General features: G+C 43.3%; 2 protein-coding genes across 2 annotated transcripts in view; both read right to left on the bottom strand.

The window, feature by feature from the left end:
- Window positions 1-20271, bottom strand: part of LOC113431302 (uncharacterized) — a 37814-nt gene that overhangs the window by 8184 nt on the left and 9359 nt on the right. The gene's annotated exons all lie outside the window — the stretch shown is intronic.
- On the bottom strand, window positions 2345-12518 carry LOC113428593 (uncharacterized). Its single transcript, XM_087952934.1, has 2 exons — window positions 12418-12518; window positions 2345-8070 (listed from the first exon to the last, which is right to left on the bottom strand). Exon 2 carries the CDS (start codon window positions 7864-7866, stop codon window positions 5524-5526), a length of 2343 nt encoding a protein of 780 aa, XP_087809060.1. The 5' UTR covers window positions 7867-8070; window positions 12418-12518; the 3' UTR covers window positions 2345-5523.

Below are 20271 nucleotides of genomic sequence, written 5' to 3'. Positions count from 1 at the left end.
CTAGAATTCTTACTTTATTGATAATAGACTGGAGGGACAGAATCTTAAGATCGGAATGATGGGAGCCCTGATATTTGCTGTGACGTTCTACGGAAGAGAAAGTTGGACAAAACAAGGAAGATAGGAAGAGTGTAGCAGTCTTTGAACATTAATTTTGAATAACACCACCGAGAATATGATGGATATGCAAGTAAATGACATGCCCATCATTTGCAGAGTTTCAATTTGTCTGACAACCCGTTGTTCAATTCCAAATGTCATTTTGCCTATTTAAATCTTTCCCTTAGTTCTACATATGAAAATTATGAAGCAGTAAAACCCTCTGCAGTTGATCTCTCGACTTCGCCTTTATTCTCCGTGTTCTCTGCTGAGACTCACAAAGGCCTTTTGTATCCCTTCCATAAGGCACTTCAAATCTGGTTTTTTAAAAGTCTTCATCACCTTTACTGTATCATAAAAAAAAAACATGCCATCCAAGCCTCAAGTCAGCTCTTCTGAATGTGAGATCATCAGAACTTAAGCGGGAGGGGAGGGGGGAGATGCAGGGGGAGAAAGATGAGCCTGTCCTGTCGTTTAGTTGCAATGAAAAGGCAATTTCCGCAAGGTCATTTACCATAGGAGTCTGAACAGACTTTCCTGAATTTACAGTTGAACCAGCAGCTTTGCTTCTGGATTTGACAGAGTGAAGAAACTGTGGAACGTTGTTTCCTATCTGACAACAGCCGCAAGGCTCTCTTCACACAGATGGAAGGACTCACATGTACCCAGAATGGAAGAATGGATGGGGAAGTTGACTGCTTTGGGTAAAGAAAACTTTGCAAGAGTCAAAAAGAGAGCTGTGAAAATATTTACAGAACCCTCACATCCTGCTCATAAACTGTTTCAAGTCCTTCCCTCAAAACAACGCTATAGACAGAGCACTGCACACCAGAACAAATAGACACAAGAACAGTTTTTTCACGAACGCCATCACTGCTGAACAAAAAATTCCCACAACACTGTCCAACTATTTAAAAAGTCTGAACTACTATTACTATTAATAACTTCTCATCACTCCTTATCACCCATCCCCTCCCACTTGTGATTGTATGACTTAAGTTTGTCGCTTCTATCCTTACAATCTATATTGACTTTTTTCTAGTATGATTTGATTGCTTATTGTATCCTATGACTATCATTAAGTGTTGTACCTTATGACTCTTGACTTGACTCGTGTATCTTTTTATGTACACTGAGAGCATTTGCACCAAGACAAATTCCTTGTGCGTCCAATCACACTTGGCCAATAAAAGAATTCTATTCTATTCTTTTCTACATTTCCTGCTACTTGGAAATCACTCTTCTATTTGCTTGTAACTGAAAGAAATGAAATTTAAACCTGGTTTATTTATGGTTATACATGTTTATGATAAACATATTGTTTATTATGGTTTATTCTAATTCAAAGAGTAATTGATACTTAGGATTTTACCTGTAGTGACAAAAGTTGGAAGTTACTTTTTCTCTATAGTTTTTTTCCCTTTTTGTCTGCACTGTCCAATTTTTCTTTTCCCTCCCCCACCCTTGCCTTTTTTCCAGTTCTTTCTCTTTGGTTTTCTTGTACTTTTATGTTTTTCTAAAATTTAACAAAGCTTACAAACTTTTATATGACTTCCAGGGGTTGATCTGCTATGAAAAACTGTTCCCCCATCAGGGCATAACTGGGGCTTTTCCCATGTGGTTTTTCTGATGTATCAAGTTTTGAGCAAAACTTTCTTGCATTCTATGCATCTCTATGGCTTCATTCCTCTATGGACCTTTTGATGATTTCTACAGTTTTGTTTTCGGGTAAAAGTTTTCCAACACTCCCCACATTTATAGGGCTTCTCCCCCCTGTATGGATTCCCTGATGAACCCATGGCTCTGTTGCTGTGATAAAACTTTTCCCACATTCCCCAAATTTATAGGGCCTCTTTCCTGTGTGCCCCTTCTGATGTCTCTGAAGTTCAGCAGACTCCACAAATCTTTTTTCACATTCTGGGCATACATAGGGTCTGTCTCCAGTGTGAAGAAATGAGACAAAAAGTGTAAGATATCAGGATATTACACTTTATCCATTTATTGTGGTCTACTCCTTTTCATAAAATGCTTCATAAAAAAGCCATACCCTTCCATTTAAAAATTTTCAGCAACACGTTTTCATCCAAAGTGCTGCAAAGTACAATTTTTAATCAGGCAATCCTAATCATCCTCTTCTTCTTTGGTCTGGAACAGTTTTAAATTAAACTCTTAGTTTTTATCCCTGTCATTGCTTAGGTGGCACACCCATTGTCCAGATAGGTATTGTTTAAAACAGACACATCAATCTAGTAATATAGTCATTTTTAATTACAGAACTTCTATAACCAACGACAATTGTATTTTTCCATCTTAACACATCCTTTTCAATTTGATTCCATGCCTTATCACAATTATTTTGACATAGAATTTGTATTCTTTGTAAGAATATTCAAATGTCTTACATTTGTATCATTTCTTTTAAATCACCTTTCCCCATCAATTCTATTTTGTCTTCCGTTTTCCTATTTTGGTCAATTTCCTTGTCTATTAGCTCCTGATTTTAAAATCAGCTAATGCCCTAAAGATCTGTTAATGTTTCCATTAATATTTTGATTTCTTCCTAAGGTTCTTTTAAATTTACCACAAAATTATTAGCAAAGTCCTTACCTCCGGGCTTCTGTTGTGCCTTAGGACAGCGGTCACCAACTGGTGGGCCGCGTCCCTCTGGTGGGCCACGAGAAAATTTTGGTGGGCCGCAGAAAAATCTCACCCCCAGAGCACCTCCCCCAAAGCAATTAATCCAGGCTGCGCAGAAATACAAGGCTGTGCCACCCATATAGTCCGCGGGAACCCTCCCCGCCCACTCACTCCTTACCTGGCAAACTTGCCTGCTAAGTTGCTGTTTTTCTGACCATCAGCTGTTCTGCTGTGCTGGGAGATTTAGATTAGCTAGGTCTAGGAAGCAGGAAATGGTTGCATTTCTTACTTTCTAGCTAGTCTTTAGATCTTTGGCTCTGCTTTTAAGCACAGCCGAACCTCCCTTAGGACTGAAGGTTCTATTATTCAGGGCAGACTCACGGCAAGCAAATTTTATGTGACAGACTGAGCTAGCCGATGGCAGATAGATAGATCTCTGAATGAATCCGTGATTCTGTGAGCAACTCAATCTGTCTGCCTGCTTTGCCCGATTAGGGTAAAAGTTGCTTTTTTTTAAAATAAAATAAATAAATATTTATATAAATATTTATATTTACATAAGAGCCATGCCCAGCCAGTCACATGACCACCAAGCCACACCCACAAATTAGGCCATGCCCACAGAACTGGTTAGTGGTCCCTGGGATTTAAAATTACAAGTTTGGTGGTCCCTGAGGTCCAAAAGGTTGGCGACCCCTGTTCTAGGACACATATCCTATGATTCTATTTCCCAGATTCGTTAATCCTGCCCAACTAAAAAAAGAGACTTGGTGGCTTCAAAGGTTTTAGCAGAATCCTTAGCTTTCCCCCCTATTTTGTCAGCACTCTACGGAGGATGCTATGGCTATCACTCTTCACACTGCTCTGACTCATCTAGAACGGGGGGGGGGGTATATGGGGATGCTTTTTGTGGATTGTAGTTCTCTGTTTAACACAATTCTTCCACGTAGACTAGCGTCTAAACTTCTGGACCTTGGTCTTTCTTATTCAATCTGCCTTTGGATTATGGATTTCCTGTCTGGCCGCTCACAGAGGGTCAGATTAGGTAATCATACCTCTTCAGCCCTTATTCTTAACACTGGTACACCGCAGGGTTGCGTGTTGATTCCCTTACTCTATACTCTTTATGTGCATGACTGCATTACCACTCATGCTAATAATACTTTTGCTAAATTTGCAGATGATACAACAGTGGTGGGAATTATCTCTGGGGGTGGGGATGAGTCTGCCTACCGAGATGAGGTGGACTGGTTGCTTTCGTGGTGTGGAGACAATAACTTAGTACTCAACACCAATAAGACCAAGGAGCTTATAGTGGATTATAGAAGGAACATGTCAGACATCCAGCCCTTGCTTATCAATGGAGACCGAGTGGAGCAAGTGGCCAGTTTTAAGTTTCTGGGTGTTACTATCAGAGGACCTGACCTGGGGTGCTCACATTGCAGTCCTGGTCAAAAGGGTGCCCAGCAGAGATTATACTACCTGAGACTTTTCAGAAAACAACAACTGAATGAAAAACTGCTGGTGATCTTCCACCGCTGCACCATAGAGAGTATCTTAACTTACTGCACCTCTGTATGGTTTGCCAATTGCACAGTGGCAGATAGGACAGCACTCCAGAGGGTTATCGTCATTGCCCAGAAAATCATGGGTTGCCCTCTCCCCTCTTTGGAAGAGCTTTATAGCTCCCGCTGCCTTAAGAAAGTTCAAAACATTCTCAAAGATCCATCTCACTCTGGGCACACTTTTTTTGAACTATTACCATCTGGCAGACGGTACAGAATAATAAAAACAGGGACAAAGAGGCTGAAAAACAGCGTCTATCCCAGGGCAGTAACTCTATTGAATTCTACTGTATAGTGCAGTGTTGGTGAGGTGTTGGGGTTTTTTGGTTCAACGTGTGAAGGGTGAAGGATGTGTGTATGTGTTTATTTTCATGGTCATGGACATGATGTGCACTGAAGATGGTGTTTGATTTTGTTGTACGAGGTGCAATAAAGTAAATTAAACTTAAAATTAAATTAAACAATAAAGTAAATTAAACTAAACTTTTGCTTTTTATCCATGTCCCTTTTTCTTTTTAAATTCATAGAATCATAGGGCTAGAAGGGACCCCCAACAGAATAACACAGCTGTACTCTTCTAGTCCTACCTTCCATGCCCAAGGCAGGAGTCTTCATACACTTCCAGAGAATTTCACATTACATATTGGGTTTTCACACACATATCAGATTTTCACATCTTAGAATTAATTTTTTAAAAAATTATAACAAAATTTAACTTGATAAAGAAAATTTCCAGGAGGCAATTTTAATGGACAATCTCCAGGAGGCAAGAAGTTCCAATGGGCAAGGAAAAGTATTCTCATGTTACACTCCTGTAAGATTTTCCTCCTGTGTGGATTTTTCATGTGCACCTGAAGATCTGATGATCAGATAAAAATCTCTGCCACATTCTAAGCCCCGATAAAAGTTTCTCTCCAGTAAGAATTCACTGATGCTGAAAGACTATTTTTCCAAACAAACCATAAATCACACTTCAAAGACTTAAAGTGCATCTTTCCTATCTGGATTAGAGTGATTTTTAAGGGACAGTTGATAAGAAAATGCTCTCTGAGAGTTTCTAATCCCCCCCACCCCCTTTATGAACTCTTATAGGACTTCTAAGGGTTGAACACGTAGGAAAAACTGTTCTACCATCAGGGCCTATTAGGGCTTTTCCCATGCCAGTTTTCTGATATCTCACTTTTGAGCAAAATATTACCTCACTATATTCATCTCTATGGCTTCATTTCATATGGACCTTTTGATGCCTTCCAAGGTGTTGTTGTTGGGAAAAACATTTCCCACACTCCACACACAGGTATGGCTTCTCCCCCGTGTGGATTCTCTGATGAACCCGAAGCAGTGTTGCTGTGAGAAAACCTTTCCCACACTCCCCACATTTATAGGGCCTCTCTCCCGTGTGCCCCTTCTGATGCCTCCGAAGTTCAGCAGACTCCACAAATCGTTTCTCACATACTGGGCATTGAAAAGGTCTATCTCCAGTGTGAAGTTTCTGATGTCGATTTAGGTGTGACTTGTAGGTAAAACATCTCCCACATTCTGGACACTGATGGGGTTTTTCTCCGGTGTGAATTCTCTGATGTTGAATTAGGTGTGCCTTTCTACCAAAACACCTCCCACAATCTGGGCATACTTCATTTTTCTGCACACGCTTGAAGGGCTTCTCTCCTTTGTGAAGCCTCTCATGTTTTCTAAGATAATATTTGCAACGAAAAGTTTTCTCACACTCTGGACATTTATATTGCTTCTCTAAGTGGCTTCTCTGATGCATCAAAAGTGTATCTTTCCGGGTAAAAGATTTCTCACACACTGAGCATTTGTGGTGTTTCTCACCCGTATGGGTTTGGCAGTGAATTCTAAGGGATGATAAATAACCAAATGTTCTCCCACAGTCTAAACATTTGAACTTTTTTTCTCCTCTGTGAACATTCTCATGATTTCTGAGCATTTGTATTGTACGGAAAAATCTTCCACACTCAATGCACTGATAGGGCTTCACCCCTGTATGGATACTCTGATGTTGAAAAAGACTTTCCTTTAGAGAAAAACATTTATCACAATCTTTACATTTATAGAGTTTTTCTCCCCAGTGCGTCCTCTGGTGTCTCCGAAGTTGAGAAGAATCCACAAATCTTTTCTCACATTCTGGGCATTTGAAGGGTCTGTCCCCAGTATGAATTCTCTGATGTCGAATTAGTGTTGATTTTTGGCCAAAACATCTCCCACATTCCGGGCATTCATGGGGTCTTTCTCCAGTGTGAAGTCTCTGGTGTTGAATTAGGTTTGACTTGTAGCCAAAACCTCTGCCGCACTCTGGGCAGTGATGGGGTGTTTCCCCAGTGTGTGACTTACATTCATACACTTTTTCTCCCCTGTGCCTCCTTTGGTGCCTCCGAAGTTCAGAAGAATCCACAAATCTTTTCTCACATTCTGGGCACTGAAAAGGTCTGTCCCCAGTGTGAAGTCTCTGATGTCGATTTAGGGTTGACTTTGTGACGAAACCTCTCCCACATTCTGGGCACTGAAAGGGTCTTTCCCCAGTGTGAAGTCTCTGATGTCGAATTAGACATGACTTGTAGCCAAAACCTCTCCCACATTCTGGGCACTGAAAGGGTCTTTCCCCAGTGTGAATTCTGTGTCGAATTAGGTGTATCTTACATTTATATAGTTTTTCTCCCATGTGTGTCCTTTGATGTCTCCGAAGTTCAGAAGAATCCACAAATCTTTTCTCACATTTTGGACACTGATAGGGTCTGTCCCCAGTATGAAGTCTCTGATGTCGAATTAGGGTTGACTTTTCACCAAAACATCTCCCACATTCTGGGCACCGATAGGGTTTTTCCCTGGTGTGAATTCTCTGATGTCGCAGCAAGTATGTTTTCCTGGAAAAACATTTCCCACATTCTGGGCACATTTTGCTTTCCTCCTTTTTGTGCATTTTCTTATGTTGGCAAAGAGATGAGCTTCGAGTGAAACATTTTCCACACTCTAAGCATATATAAGGACTCTTTCCTGTGTGAATTTTCTCATGTTTTCTAAACAATTGTTTATTACGGAAAGATTTCCCACACTCCAGACATTGATAAGGTTTCTCTCTGGTGTGGATTTGCTGATGTTTAAGCAGCTGTGAGGTTTGAGAAAAGCAGAGCCCACATTGCTCACACTTGCAGGGCTTCTCTTCAGTCAGACTGTTCGGAGGCCTAGAAAGACGCCGTCTCCCAGGAAATTTTCCCCAGCGCTTCCAAGATTCCTGAGATCTCTTTCTTCCTTGGTGGATTCGCTGATGGGCTCCAAGGTCCGAGCCTTTAGCAAAACGCTCCCTGCACCCTCCACATTTGTAAGGCTTCACTCCAGGGTGGCTCCGGAGATGTTTGGCAAAGCTCCAGACTCCAGGAAAGGAGCTCCCACAAAGAAAACACAGGTGGGATCCATTCCCCGTGTGTAGCTTCCGGTGGATCAAAAGGAGGGACCGGTGAGCAAAGGATTTCCCGCACTCAGAGCACTTAGAGAGTCTCCCCTGATTCCTCTCAGGGGACCTTTGGCCAAAGTCTTCCCCCCTCTGCATAGTTTCTAAAGACTGCTCACTTCCAGGGCTTTCTATCTGAGGAAATTCTAACAAGCAGAACTTGGCCAAAAAGTTGGAAGATAGGCAGGAGGATGGGCTCCAGTAAGAGTCCAAAAGCTCAGAAGGCTAAACCTCTGGTCCCGGTGAGTGACCCAAATTGGATCCTGTAAAGAGAACTTTCTCCAAAGGTTCTCCTGGTGGCACCTGCAGGATGAAGATAAAAGAAGTGAAGGAGAGAGGAAGATTTATTTTATCCAGCTCTCTAAACAACCAATAGGTGGAAGATCCCCAAAGCCTCTATTCCCTCCCCCCAGAATCAAAGCAATGCTGGGATCCTCCCTGTGGGGATGTCCTCTCCTTCCCTTATCTTAGCACGATGAGAAGGATGGGTGACAGAGTCCTTGTTGGCCCCCATTTGCCTGCTTAACTGGGAATGATCCCTGTCTTTTCCTTTTCAGTGGGAGGGGTGGGCAGTAATGCTACATGAAAAAGCCATTATAAAAGCCATTATGAGTTCATGCCAAACCAATTTTATTTAAGAAGAATGGTTGGTCTAAAGAAAGGAAGGATTGGAGGGTGGCATGATAGCAGTATTCCAGTATCTGGAATTTTGTATCTGGAGTTTTTTGCCTGCCAAGATGGCACCGACAACTGCTGCCTTGATGAAATGCTCTCTAATGGTTTCTTTATTCCTTATTATTATCTGCAATTCACTCCTGATTTCATACCCACAAGAACATCTGCTAAGAATTAGGCAATGTTTCCTTAAGGAGCAACTTTCTGATTCCTCACCCCCACCTATCTTTGCAAACACGGAGGAGATTCTAACCAATTCCCCGGTGCTATGGATTACAACAAAGAAAGCAAAGAAGCCACAATGCCAAAAAAGGACACAAGGTAAATGAGCAGGAATTTTAAACAGACTAAGGAATAGGGGGGGGGGGGGAAACTCCTCTCCCTTCAATCTTTCTGACTTATTTATGCTCACTTGCTAACAAGATGGATGAAATTCATCTCTTAAATAGATGGAATTCTGATTTTTACAATTCAGCTGTTCTCTGTTTTATTGAAACCTGGCTTAATCCACAAATTCATGGGGACAACACCATATACATCCCAGGATTTCAGACATTTAGATCAGACAGAATTGAAGAGACATCAGGTAAAACAAAGGGTGGAGGATTATGTTTATATATCAACAAGAGTTGGTCTCAGGATATAACTATAATATATAAGTTATGTGATGAAAACTTAGAGTCTTTACATATCAACTGCAAGCCATTTTATTCTCCACGTGAGTTCTCCTCATTTCTAATAGCTGTGCATGTTCCTCCACAAGCCTGTGTAAACAAGGCATTACGAACTCTTGCTGATCAAATTATGGAGGCTGAAGCCAAACACCCAGGTTTCCTTCCCATCATTTTAGGAGATTTCAATCAAGTAAATTTAAGGAAAGAGCTCCCAAAATATTTCCAGTATGTAAATTGTCCCACCAGAGGCAAAAATACTTTAGACTACTGCTATACAACAGTAAAAGATGCTTATAGGTCTTTACCACGAGCAGCTGTGGGACAATCTGACCACTGCATGATTCACCTTGTACCTTCCTACAAAGACTTAAAACCATGAAACCAACAATTAAATCAGTGAAGACCTGGTTGGATGAGGCAAAGCTGAAACTCTAGGTCTGCCTTGATTGCACTTATTGGAATCTTTTTGAAGATCCCTCTGCAGACCTAGATGAGCTCACAGATACTGTAACATCATATGTCAGCTTCTGCAAAGACTTATGTGTACCAACAAGGAACCTGCAACTATTTTGTAACAATAAACCTTGGTTCATAACTAAACTTAAGCAGCTATGTCATTCCAAAGAGGAAGCCTACAGAAAAGGTGACAGAATGCTATACAACTAGGCCAGAAACATATTAACAAGGGAGATCAGAGCAGCAATAAGAAGCTACTCTGAAAAATTAAGGAATCAGTTTTCAATAAATGAACCAGAAAACATGTGGAAAACTCTTAAAAACATCACTGGCTTCAGAAAACCTCCTTCCCAGGCAGAAGGAAATCAACACCTAGCAGATGACTTGAATATGTTTTACTGCAGGCTTGAAAGGAAACTACAGCCACCTATCTCCACAATCCACATCTCAAACACACCAACAACAGCCAAGCCTCCTATAACTGGCCCCAATCCATTGGGTTCACAACCTCTGGTGATCACAGAAAAAGAAGTGCAAGATCTATTTCACAGACAAAAGCCAGGAAAAGCACCAAGGCCAGACAAGATAACTCCTTCTTGCTTAAAAATCTGTGCTGACCAATTGGTCCCCATCTCCACCCAAATCTTCAATAGATGACTAGAGATGTGCTATGTTCCTTCCTGCTTCAAACGCTCTACCATCATCCCAGTGCCAAAGAAGCCCTCCATCAAGGAACTGAATGACTACAGACCAGTTGCTCTAACATCTGCAGTTAGGAACATCTTTGAAAGGGTTGTGCTGTCCCACCTGAAAACCATCACAGACCCGCTGTTAGATCCCATGCAGTTTGCATACCGAGCAAATAGATTGACAGATGATGCTGTTAACATGGCTCTGCATTACATCCTACAACACCTTGAATCTCCAAATACCTACGCAAGGATCCTCTTTGTAGACTTCAGTTCAGCATTCAATACCATCATTCCAGACACACTTCTAAATAAATTAAACCAACTAGTGGTACCTGAACACACTTGTAAGTGGATCATAAGCTTCCTAACAGACAGGAAGCAGCAGGTGAAGCTAGGCAGAATCACATCTGATACCTGTACAATCAGCACAGGGCCCCCCCAAGGCTGTGTGCTATCTCCACTTCTCTTCTCCCTATATACCAATGACTGCATCTCAAATGATCCATCTGTTAAAATACTGAAGTTTGCTGATGATACAACAGTGATTGGTCTCATTTGAGACAATGACGAATCTGCATACAGACAGGAGTTTATACAACTTGCCTCGTGGTGTAACCAGAACAATCTGGAACTGAACACACTCAAAACCGTAGAAATGGTGGTAGACTTTAGAAGAAACCCTCCCATACTACCACCTCTTACAATACCAGACAACACCATATCAACAGTAGAGACCTTCAAATTTCTAGGTTCTACTATATCACATGACCTCACATCAAAAACGTCATCAAAAAAGCACAACAAAGAATGTTCTTTCTGCTCCAACTCAGAAAGCTCAAACTGCCAAAGGAGCTGCTGATCCAGTTCTACAGGGGAATTATTGAGTCTGTCATCTGCACCTCTATAACTGTCTGGTTTGGTTCTGCAACCCAACAGGACAGACACAGACTTCAGAGTAATTAGGACTGCAGAAAAAAAAATTACTACCAACCTGCCCTCAACCTAGGACCTGTATACTGCATGAGTCAAAAAGAGAGCTGTGAAAATATTTACAGACCCCTCACATCCCGGAAATGAACTGTTTCAACTCCTTCCCTCCTCCTGCACTGCACACCACAACTAGACACAGGAACAGTTTTCCCCCGAAAGCCATCACTCTGCTAAACAAATAATTCCCTCAACCCTGTTCAACTATTTACAAAGTCTGCACTACTCTTACTGTCACTCCTTATCACCCATCCCCTCCCCCTTGTGACTGTATGACTGTAACTTTGTCTCTTGTATCCTTACGATTTATATTGACTGTTTCCTAGTATGATTTGATTGCTTATTGTACCTTATGACTATCATTAAGTGTTGTACCTTATGAATCTTGACGAATGTATCTCTTCTTTTATGTATACTGAGAGTATTTACACCAAGACAAATTCCTTGGGTGTCCAATCACACTTGGCCAATAAAGTATTCTATTCTATCTGAGGGGCTGCCACAAAGAAGAGGAAGTCAATCTATTCTCCAGAGCACCAGGACAATTAACCAGTGTAGCAACCGGTCTGCAGAAGTTGTGGGTGCTCCAACACTGGAAGCTTTTGAGAAAATAATGGACAGTCACCTGTCCGAAATGGTATAGGGTCTCCGGCTTGAGGAGGGGGCTGGACTAGAAGACCTCCAAGGTCCCTTCCCACTCTATTCTGGTGGATAAAACCCACAACGAGGGGCTGCCACATCACATCCTCTCCTTTAGAGCAAAACGAGGCAAATAATGATTTTTTCCAGCTTCTACCCAGCTTTGTAGAAACAAAGGAAAAAATTAAAATATTAAAATAAAAGCAAATAATATCAATTCTTCTCCATTTATAAATGAAGCAGAAAGAAAGTGGATATCTTCTGCGCTGGGAGAACATTCAATTCAATTCAAGTAATTTGAACCTCTTCCCCCCCCCCCCAAACAAAACCCTCCATCCCCAATTGAACAGAGAAGGCGAGTATTTCGTTCATCCACACAATAATTTCCCCCAAAAAAACCCTTCAAGGAAAAGCCCCCTTTGCCCTCCGTGGGGCGAGGCTTCCCCCCCCACTTTGCCCAGAGGCTCCCCGTCCAGCCCCGCATCTACCCGGGACCCTCCTGGCACCGAGGGGGGACTCGGGGCTACCTTCCTCCTGGCGGCCCGAGGGAGAGCAAGAGCCCCGCCTGCCCGGAGCAGCCTTGCCGGACAGCAAGAATCCGCACAGCCGCCCCAAAACGCCAGAAAATAGGGAAACCGCAGGAGGGAGAAACAATGACAGGAGATTCCTAGAGAGGCTCCACGGAGGCTTCTCACCGCCTTTTCCGGCCCAGTTTCCTCCCTGGGAAAGTGGGAATGACGCTCTGGCCCCTCCTCTCTCCCTCGCCGCCCCCCCATCAGCCGCAGTTTCAGGATATTTCAGTATTTAAGCGGAGGTCAACGTCAACCTATTCTCCAAGGCACCAAAAAACACCCGAGGAGACTTGTGGTGGTTTACTAAGTTTTAGAAGAAGCCTTAGCTTTCCCCCCTTTTTTGCCAGCACCCCCTCCTTTTGCTTTTTGTCCATTTCCCTTTTTCTTTTTTAAATTCTTAGAATCATAGGGCTAGAATGGACCTACAACAGAATAACACAGCTGTACTCTTCTAGTCCTACCTTTCCTGCCCAAGGCGGGAGTCTTCATACACTTCCAGACAATTTCACATTAGATATTAGGTTTTCACACACTCACATCCGATTTTCATATTCACATCTTAGAATTAAAATTTTTAAAAATTATGACACTTTTTTAACTTGGCAAGAACCTCTCCAAGGAGGCAATTTTAATGGACAAACTTCAGGAGGCAAGATGTTCCAGTTGGCGAGGAAAAGTATTCTCACGTTACACACCTGTAAGGTTTTTCTCCTAACAGCTCTCAAAAGAAACCAGCACTGTTGCCAACATAAAGAACTATCTGATAAATTGAAAGAGAAAAAGGACAAGCATAAAAAGTGGAAAGAGGGGCACATAACTAAGGCAGAATATCAGCAAATAGTACAAGCCTGCAAAGATGGTGTGAGGAAAGCTAAGGCTCATAACGAACCAAGGCTTGCAACAAAAGTAAAAAAATAACAAAAAAAGCTTCTTGGTGGCTTTTTAAAAGCTGCTTCCAAGCTTTTTAAAAACAAGAAAAAAGTCAAGGAATGATGGGAGAAAATGGTAAGGTGACAAGCAACTTGAAGAAAGCAGATTACAGATTAACAGAGTTGGAAGGGACCTTGTAGGTCATCTAGTCCAACGCCCCCACCCAAGCGAGAGACCCTAAACCATATCTGACAGATGGGAGTCCAATCTCCTCTTGAAAGTCTCAAGTGATGAAGCTCCCACAACTTCCGAGGGCAACTTCTGTTCCATTGGTTGATTGTTCTCACTGTCAGAAAGTTTCTCCTTATTTCCAGGTTAAATCTCTCCTTGTTCAGTTTCCATCCATTATTCCTTTAATCCATTATTATTATTATTAATTATTATGCAGAAATACTTTTGGGTGGGGAAAACCCGGAACTCTCAGATTTGGGTTTTCCCAGATGTGCCAATATGATATCTTTAATAAAATAGAACTTTGAGGAATCACCAGCCTCGGAGTCTTCTTTCCTGGAGGCTGCTACTTGGAACGCTGACATTAACCTGAATCTCCTTTAAAACACCAAGCGGCTCCCAGAGAGCCAGGGTGCTGTCCAGGGTCCTGAGCCCTGACCCATCAGCTGGGCGGTGTGAAGAGTCAAGGAAGATGGAGGAGAAAGCAACGATCGAGAAGGGAACCACAGGGAATGGCACGAGGGTCCACCTTGAGACCATCTACTCCCCTTCCAAGAGTCTGGTGCAAGCAAAAGAGGCTGCTGAAGTGGAATGTTGACAATCTGGCCCAAAGAGCCACCGCCCTGGCAACCTGCTCAGCTGGACTCATTCCAGTGGGGAGCAACCGCTGCTGCCTGTCCACCCAGGGAGATTAGAGTCAAATCGGTGATATCCAAGTACCGGAGAGAGACCAGCCTGATGAGACCGGCCTGGACCCCTGAGTGGAGAGAGCCACTCAGACCTCAGGGGTCGGACAACTCCTGGGATTAGGTCCTACCACCACCATCATGGAGTCAATTGTTGACAGGAGTCCCAGAACGGTTTGACTGCCTCACGGTGGGCAGCTACGTCCCACCGCCCCAGGCCGGCCAGCAGAGGTAGATCCTGGCTCAGCCTACGTCCACCTTCCTGGATCTGGGGTCTGCAAGTGCCCAAAGTACAGCAACGGCGTCCTTCCACTTGGCCCAGGACAATGGAAGATCTTGCCTTCTTCCATCTGTTCAACCCATTGGGCTGTCCACGCCTGCCAGAGTTGGACCACAGCAGCAACTGGACCCATGGAGTATAGCCGAGGCCAGCCTCTCCCTCGCCAATCTGTCTTTATGCTGCCATCAGCTGAGTATATTCTCCCCAGCTGGGCTTTCTATCCCGGCAAGGATTGGGTGCAATGCCAGTGGATGCCAGCGCCAGCTGCGCAGCCTGCGCCGGTACTGCAACTGGCCCCTGCTCCGCCGCCAGCCCCACCAGTCATGGTTCCAGCAGCAAGCCGATAAAACATCAGTCTCTCCAGCCCCCCTTTCCGGGTGGGAGATCAAGTTTATATATCAATTAACTACATTAGGTTAAAATTGCCTAGTAAGAACCAGGACGGAAGTTCTTAGGAACTTTTCCCATAGTGAAAGTGACTAACTCAGTAACAGTACAGCTTAGCCTCCCTAGTATACTAGGGAAAGTTCATCCTGTGTTCCATTGTAGTTTATTAAACCAGCTAAACCAGCCGCACTCCCCACCCTGCCAAACCAATCGTAGTACAGGGCAAGACCCACTATGAGGTAAAAAAAAGATTTTAGTTTCTAAACTACATAGGGGCAGATTGGAGCATCTAGTTCATTGGAAAGGATATCCTTTGCCAGAAGCTACATGGGTCAAAAGTTGGGACGTGAAAATGGATGCCCTAGTGAAACAGTTTCATGATCAGTTTCCAAATAAGCCAAAGGGTCCTCCTGGGGGGAGGGGGCAGGTGGTTAAATTGCTGGCTGAATTAACCCCCTGCTTCCCTCTTGTTCCAGGACACAATTTTTTTCTGAGGGGGTAGGGAAGCCCATCAGCCCTGGAAGCCATTTTTTCCTTTGGAGCTTCAGGGCTGCCACATTTAGTGCCTGGGAAAGTGGGAGGGAGGATTACACTGAGCGGTGGAAGATTAGCCACAACAGCATTCCTTTCTCTGGTAGTCAAGGACAATTGCCCTGCACCTGGATGGGCGTGACTGGGGGTTGTCTCCAGTCTGGATGAAGAATTGATTGGACCATGTGATGGACTTATGGGTGCAGGGGATGGATCTTTGACTTTCTTTTAGGTGGAGAAAACCCAAAACTGTCAGATTTGGGTTTTCCCAGATGTGCCAATATGATATCTTTAATAAAATGGAACTTTGAGGAATTCCCAACCTCCGAGTGTTCTTTTTTGGAGGTTGCTACTTGGAATGCTGACATAGCGAACACCTAGAAGCAAACCAAGTCATAACCAAAAGCCAACATGGGTTTGACAAAAACAGATCATGCCAAACAAATCTTATTGCATTCTTTGACAAAGTGACAAAATTAGTGGGCTAGAGGAATGCTGTGGATATAGTTTACTTGGACTTCAGTAAGGCATTTGATAAAGTAGACCAGAACCTACTACTTGTTAAGATAGAAAAATGTGGGTAGACAGCATCACCTCCAGATGGATTCGTAACTGGCTGACCAACCGCACTCAACATGTAGTCCTCAATGGAACTGCATCTACACAGAGGAAAGTATGCAGTTGGGTATTCCAAGGCTCTGTCTTAGGCCCAGTACTTTTCAATTTCTTCATCAATTATTTCAACAAGGAGATGGAGAACTCATCAAATTCGCAGACGACACCAAGCTAGCAGGAATAGCCAACACTCCAGAAGATAGGCTTAAGATACAGAAGGACCTTGACAGAATCGAACATTGGGCGCTATCTAACAAAATGAAATTCAATTGTGAAAAAAGAAAGGTTCAACATTTAGGCAAGAAAAACAAAATGCCTAAGTACAGTATATGTGGTACTCATTATATAGTACTAACTGTGAGAGGGATCTCAGAGTCCTAGTGGATAATCATTTATATATGAGCCAGCCGTGTGCTGCAGCTGCCAAAAAAGCCAACACAGTTCTAGGCTGCATAAACAGAGGGATAGAATCAAGATCAAATGAAGTGTTAATACCACTTTATAATGCCTTGGGAAGGCCACACTTGGAATATAGCATTCACATTTTGGTCACCATGATGTAAAAAAGATGTTGAGACTCTAGAACTCTAGAAAGAGTGCAGAGAAGAGCAACCAGGATGATTAGGGTTGATTGGGACCAAATCACAAATGTCATCGTTGTGTATTTTCTTCTGGTATATGGTGTGTCCTAGTGTGCCATCTGTTTTTTTGTAGATTAGTACATCTAGGAATGGTAGTTGTTTGTTTGTTTCCGTTTCCATGGTGAACTTGATTTTGGGGTGTGTGCTGTTTAGGTGTGTTAGGAAATTGTTTAAGTTTTCTTTTCCATGGGGCCAAATCACAAACCACGACGACACATTTGTGATTTGGCCCCATGGAAAAGAAAACCTAAACAATTTCCTAACACACCTAAACAGCACACCCCCCAAAATCAAGTTCACCATGGAAACGGAAACAAACAAACAACTACCATTCCTAGATGTACTAATCTACAAAAAAACAGATGGCACACTAGGACACACCATATACCAGAAGAAAACACACACCAAACCGCTACCTCAACGCCCAATCCCACCACCACCCAGCACAGATAAACTCTGTGGCCAAAACATTAATCGCCAGAACCAAACGCCTGGCAGACAAGACACACATAAAGACTGAACTATGCACCCTGACTAAAGTACTGACAGCCAATGGCTTCCACAAAAGCAAAATCACCGGCTTGATCCACAAAAACACATTGAGACGTAATGGAGACCTAGAAGATGAACAGACCTATGGAACAGCTGTCCTGCCCTACATAAGAGGTACTACAGACAAAATCAGTAAGATACTACACAGGCATCACATCAAGACTGCCTTTAAAAAAGACAGAAAAATAGCAGCCATCCTTAGAAACCCCAAAGATAAAATTGACCTGGAAAACCAAGGCATATACGAAGTCCCCTGTGCATCATGCCTGGCCACATACATTGGACAGACCAATAGAAGAATAAGTACCCGCCTGGATGAACACAAAAATGCAGTAAAAAGCTGGAACACACTTCCTCACTAGTCCAACACATGAAAGCCACAGGTCATAGCATCAACTTCAATGGCACCAAAACCCTAGCCACTATAGAAAACCCCAGCCATAGAATTATCAGAGAAGCCATAGAGATTGAAAAAAGACCTGAAAGCATGAATAGAAGAGATGATTCCATCAGACTGTCAATTATTTGGAAGCCTGCACTCACAAACAAAAAAATCTCCACACCACAAGCCAGGCAAACACCTGGGCACAAACAGATCCCCCCTGATACCTCCAGCTCAAACACACCCAACCAGGCACCCAGATGAAACCTAGCTTCCTAACAAATGATAGCCGTCCATTTACTCGGAGCCAAGCTGCACTAAAAGCATCCAATACAGGAACACAATGTTGCCAGCGAACCAAGACAAAAAAAGCCACAAAACAGACAGAAGATATTAGAAACACCAATGAAGCAGAACACAGCAAACTCCCAGACCAATAAACACAGACCAAGACTCCCAACCAATCAGGATGAAGAAAAAACCATTCTGGCACAGCAGTACGCTAGCCCAATTTAAAACTGAAACAACCGTAAAAGTCTGACTCACAGACGAACACAATACAGAAGCCTGATGATGGCAGATGAGATTCTGCTGAAACGTTGCTACAACTTTAAAAGCACAACTATAATGACGTGGGAAAATACCCAAACAAAGCTGAATACCATAGATAGATAGATAGATAGATAGATAGATAGATAGATAGATATCAATTGGAATTTTTCTTTATAGTGCATTGGTTCTTGACCTACTTCGTTATATGGGATAGGTGTGAAATCTCATGCTCTAATTTGATTTTGGCTCCAGCAATTAGTCCATCTGTTTTTATTTCTTTGGAGGGCCGTCTCCAGTTCTATATTTCTGTGTATGAGATGTGTTGGAAGAAATAGCCTTCTGGATTCAGTTCCAAGTGAGGAAAAAGACACTGAAAATATGGTGACTGCTTGGAAAGATGGTTTAATGGTGGACAGAATCACATGACTTGGAGCTCCAAAGTGAAAAGGACGATCACATGCTTCAAGATGTTGTGTGAAGGAAAAGAAGGGCCAAGATGCTGAGAGACCCTTAGTTAAATACCTGTGATGGTGAACCTATGGCATGCGTGCCACAGGTGGCACGCAGAGCCATTTGTGCCGGTACGCGAGTCGCAGGCAAACTTGCCTCACTGTGCATGCGCGTTCCTCACAGCTGATTTTCGGCTGGTTTGAGGCCTTTTTCGGCCTCCCAGAGGCAGGCCGAATAGGCCTCAAACCAGCCGAAAATCAGCTGTGACGCGCAGTGCAGGTAAGGGGGTGGGGGATTGCACATGCTTGTGCAGGGGATGTGGGGGGACACGCATTGCCTTCTGGGTGCTGGCACATGAGCGCACGAGTGCCAGCGCGCACATAATTTTTGGCACAGGAGCCCATGTATACCCTCTGTTGGGCCCCACTTTAGTGTTTCCTGTTTCCATGCAAGAAAGGTATCCCATTGGCTGCCAGACTCCCAGGGCTGGGGGTGTTAACTGGCTTCACCTGAGTGCTGGCTGATGCAATCTTTCCAGGCCAGGTAGTGAGGTGGGTAGAGGGCTTTGTTATGTAGAATACTCTCACCCAGACCTTAATGGTCCGCCCATTAACAAAGGTGAGGGTGAGCTTCTGCTTCTGAGGTGAGTTTCTGCTTCTGAGTTTCTACTTCTCTTTTTAGGGGAAATATTCTGCCTTTTTAATATTTCCTAGGATATTTCATTTTTCTAGGAGAGGGGGTGGGTGCTAACTTCCTACAGATGTTTCAAAGTGGTGAACACAGATCTCCTGCCCCATAAAATCCCCTCTAACATCACCCACCTCCTAGCTCTGACAGGGCAAAGTACTAGAATAGTTTTCATTGGCATTTGATGCAGTGGTCCAGATACCTTGATAACAATGGCTACCTGTGAGAGGCCCGCTACTATTCTAAGCCAGAGAGGAAGAGAAAAAGTTTTGTTCTGACTGGGACATCCTAAGTTATCACCTGCCTGGCTAGCGGCCTACACTACAATACCTGCAAACTGCAACTTTGCAAAAAATTATCTGGCGCCGGCGGAACCAAATACAAGACCCAGGCAGCCTTGATGAGCTTGTATTATCTGAGGAATACAAGATCTACTTGCCAGCACCCGGCATTAGAAGAGCCAACTCTGAAGTTGGCCTGACTGAGGTCATCTTGGAGGCTTTGATGTTGCCACAAAGGAGATGAGGGAGGGTGAGGGGAGGAGAGAGAGATGAAAGTTTGTAGCCAAAACAAACAACTTTTCCCCTGGGAACCAAGGGCATTCCAACTGGTTGGCTGAAGAAAGGAGGAGTGATGTCACCAAACAACTGGACAGCACCCTGATTGGACCATGTGACAATTTGTTTGGGAAAAGGGGAAAACTTTTAATTAGATGAAAACCGTGGTAACCTTTAGAGTCGGTTTTCCCCAGTTCGTGCCAATATGGTATATCCAAATAAATTGTTCTTTGGGGAATCTACCTGCCTCTCCCCTCTTTGGAAAAGCTTTATAGCTCCTGCTGCCTTAAGAAAGTTCAAAACATTCTTAAAAGATCCATCTCATCCTGGGCACCCCCTTTTTTTTTTGAACGATTACCATTTGGCAGACGGTACAGAATTGTAGGAA

Source organism: Notechis scutatus, chromosome 2, assembly GCF_049901735.1.
Source record: "Notechis scutatus isolate UNSWTSFEM ecotype Mainland chromosome 2, rNotScu1.2, whole genome shotgun sequence".
NCBI lineage: Eukaryota > Metazoa > Chordata > Lepidosauria > Squamata > Elapidae > Notechis > Notechis scutatus.
This window is presented reverse-complemented; position numbering and strand designations above follow the sequence as displayed.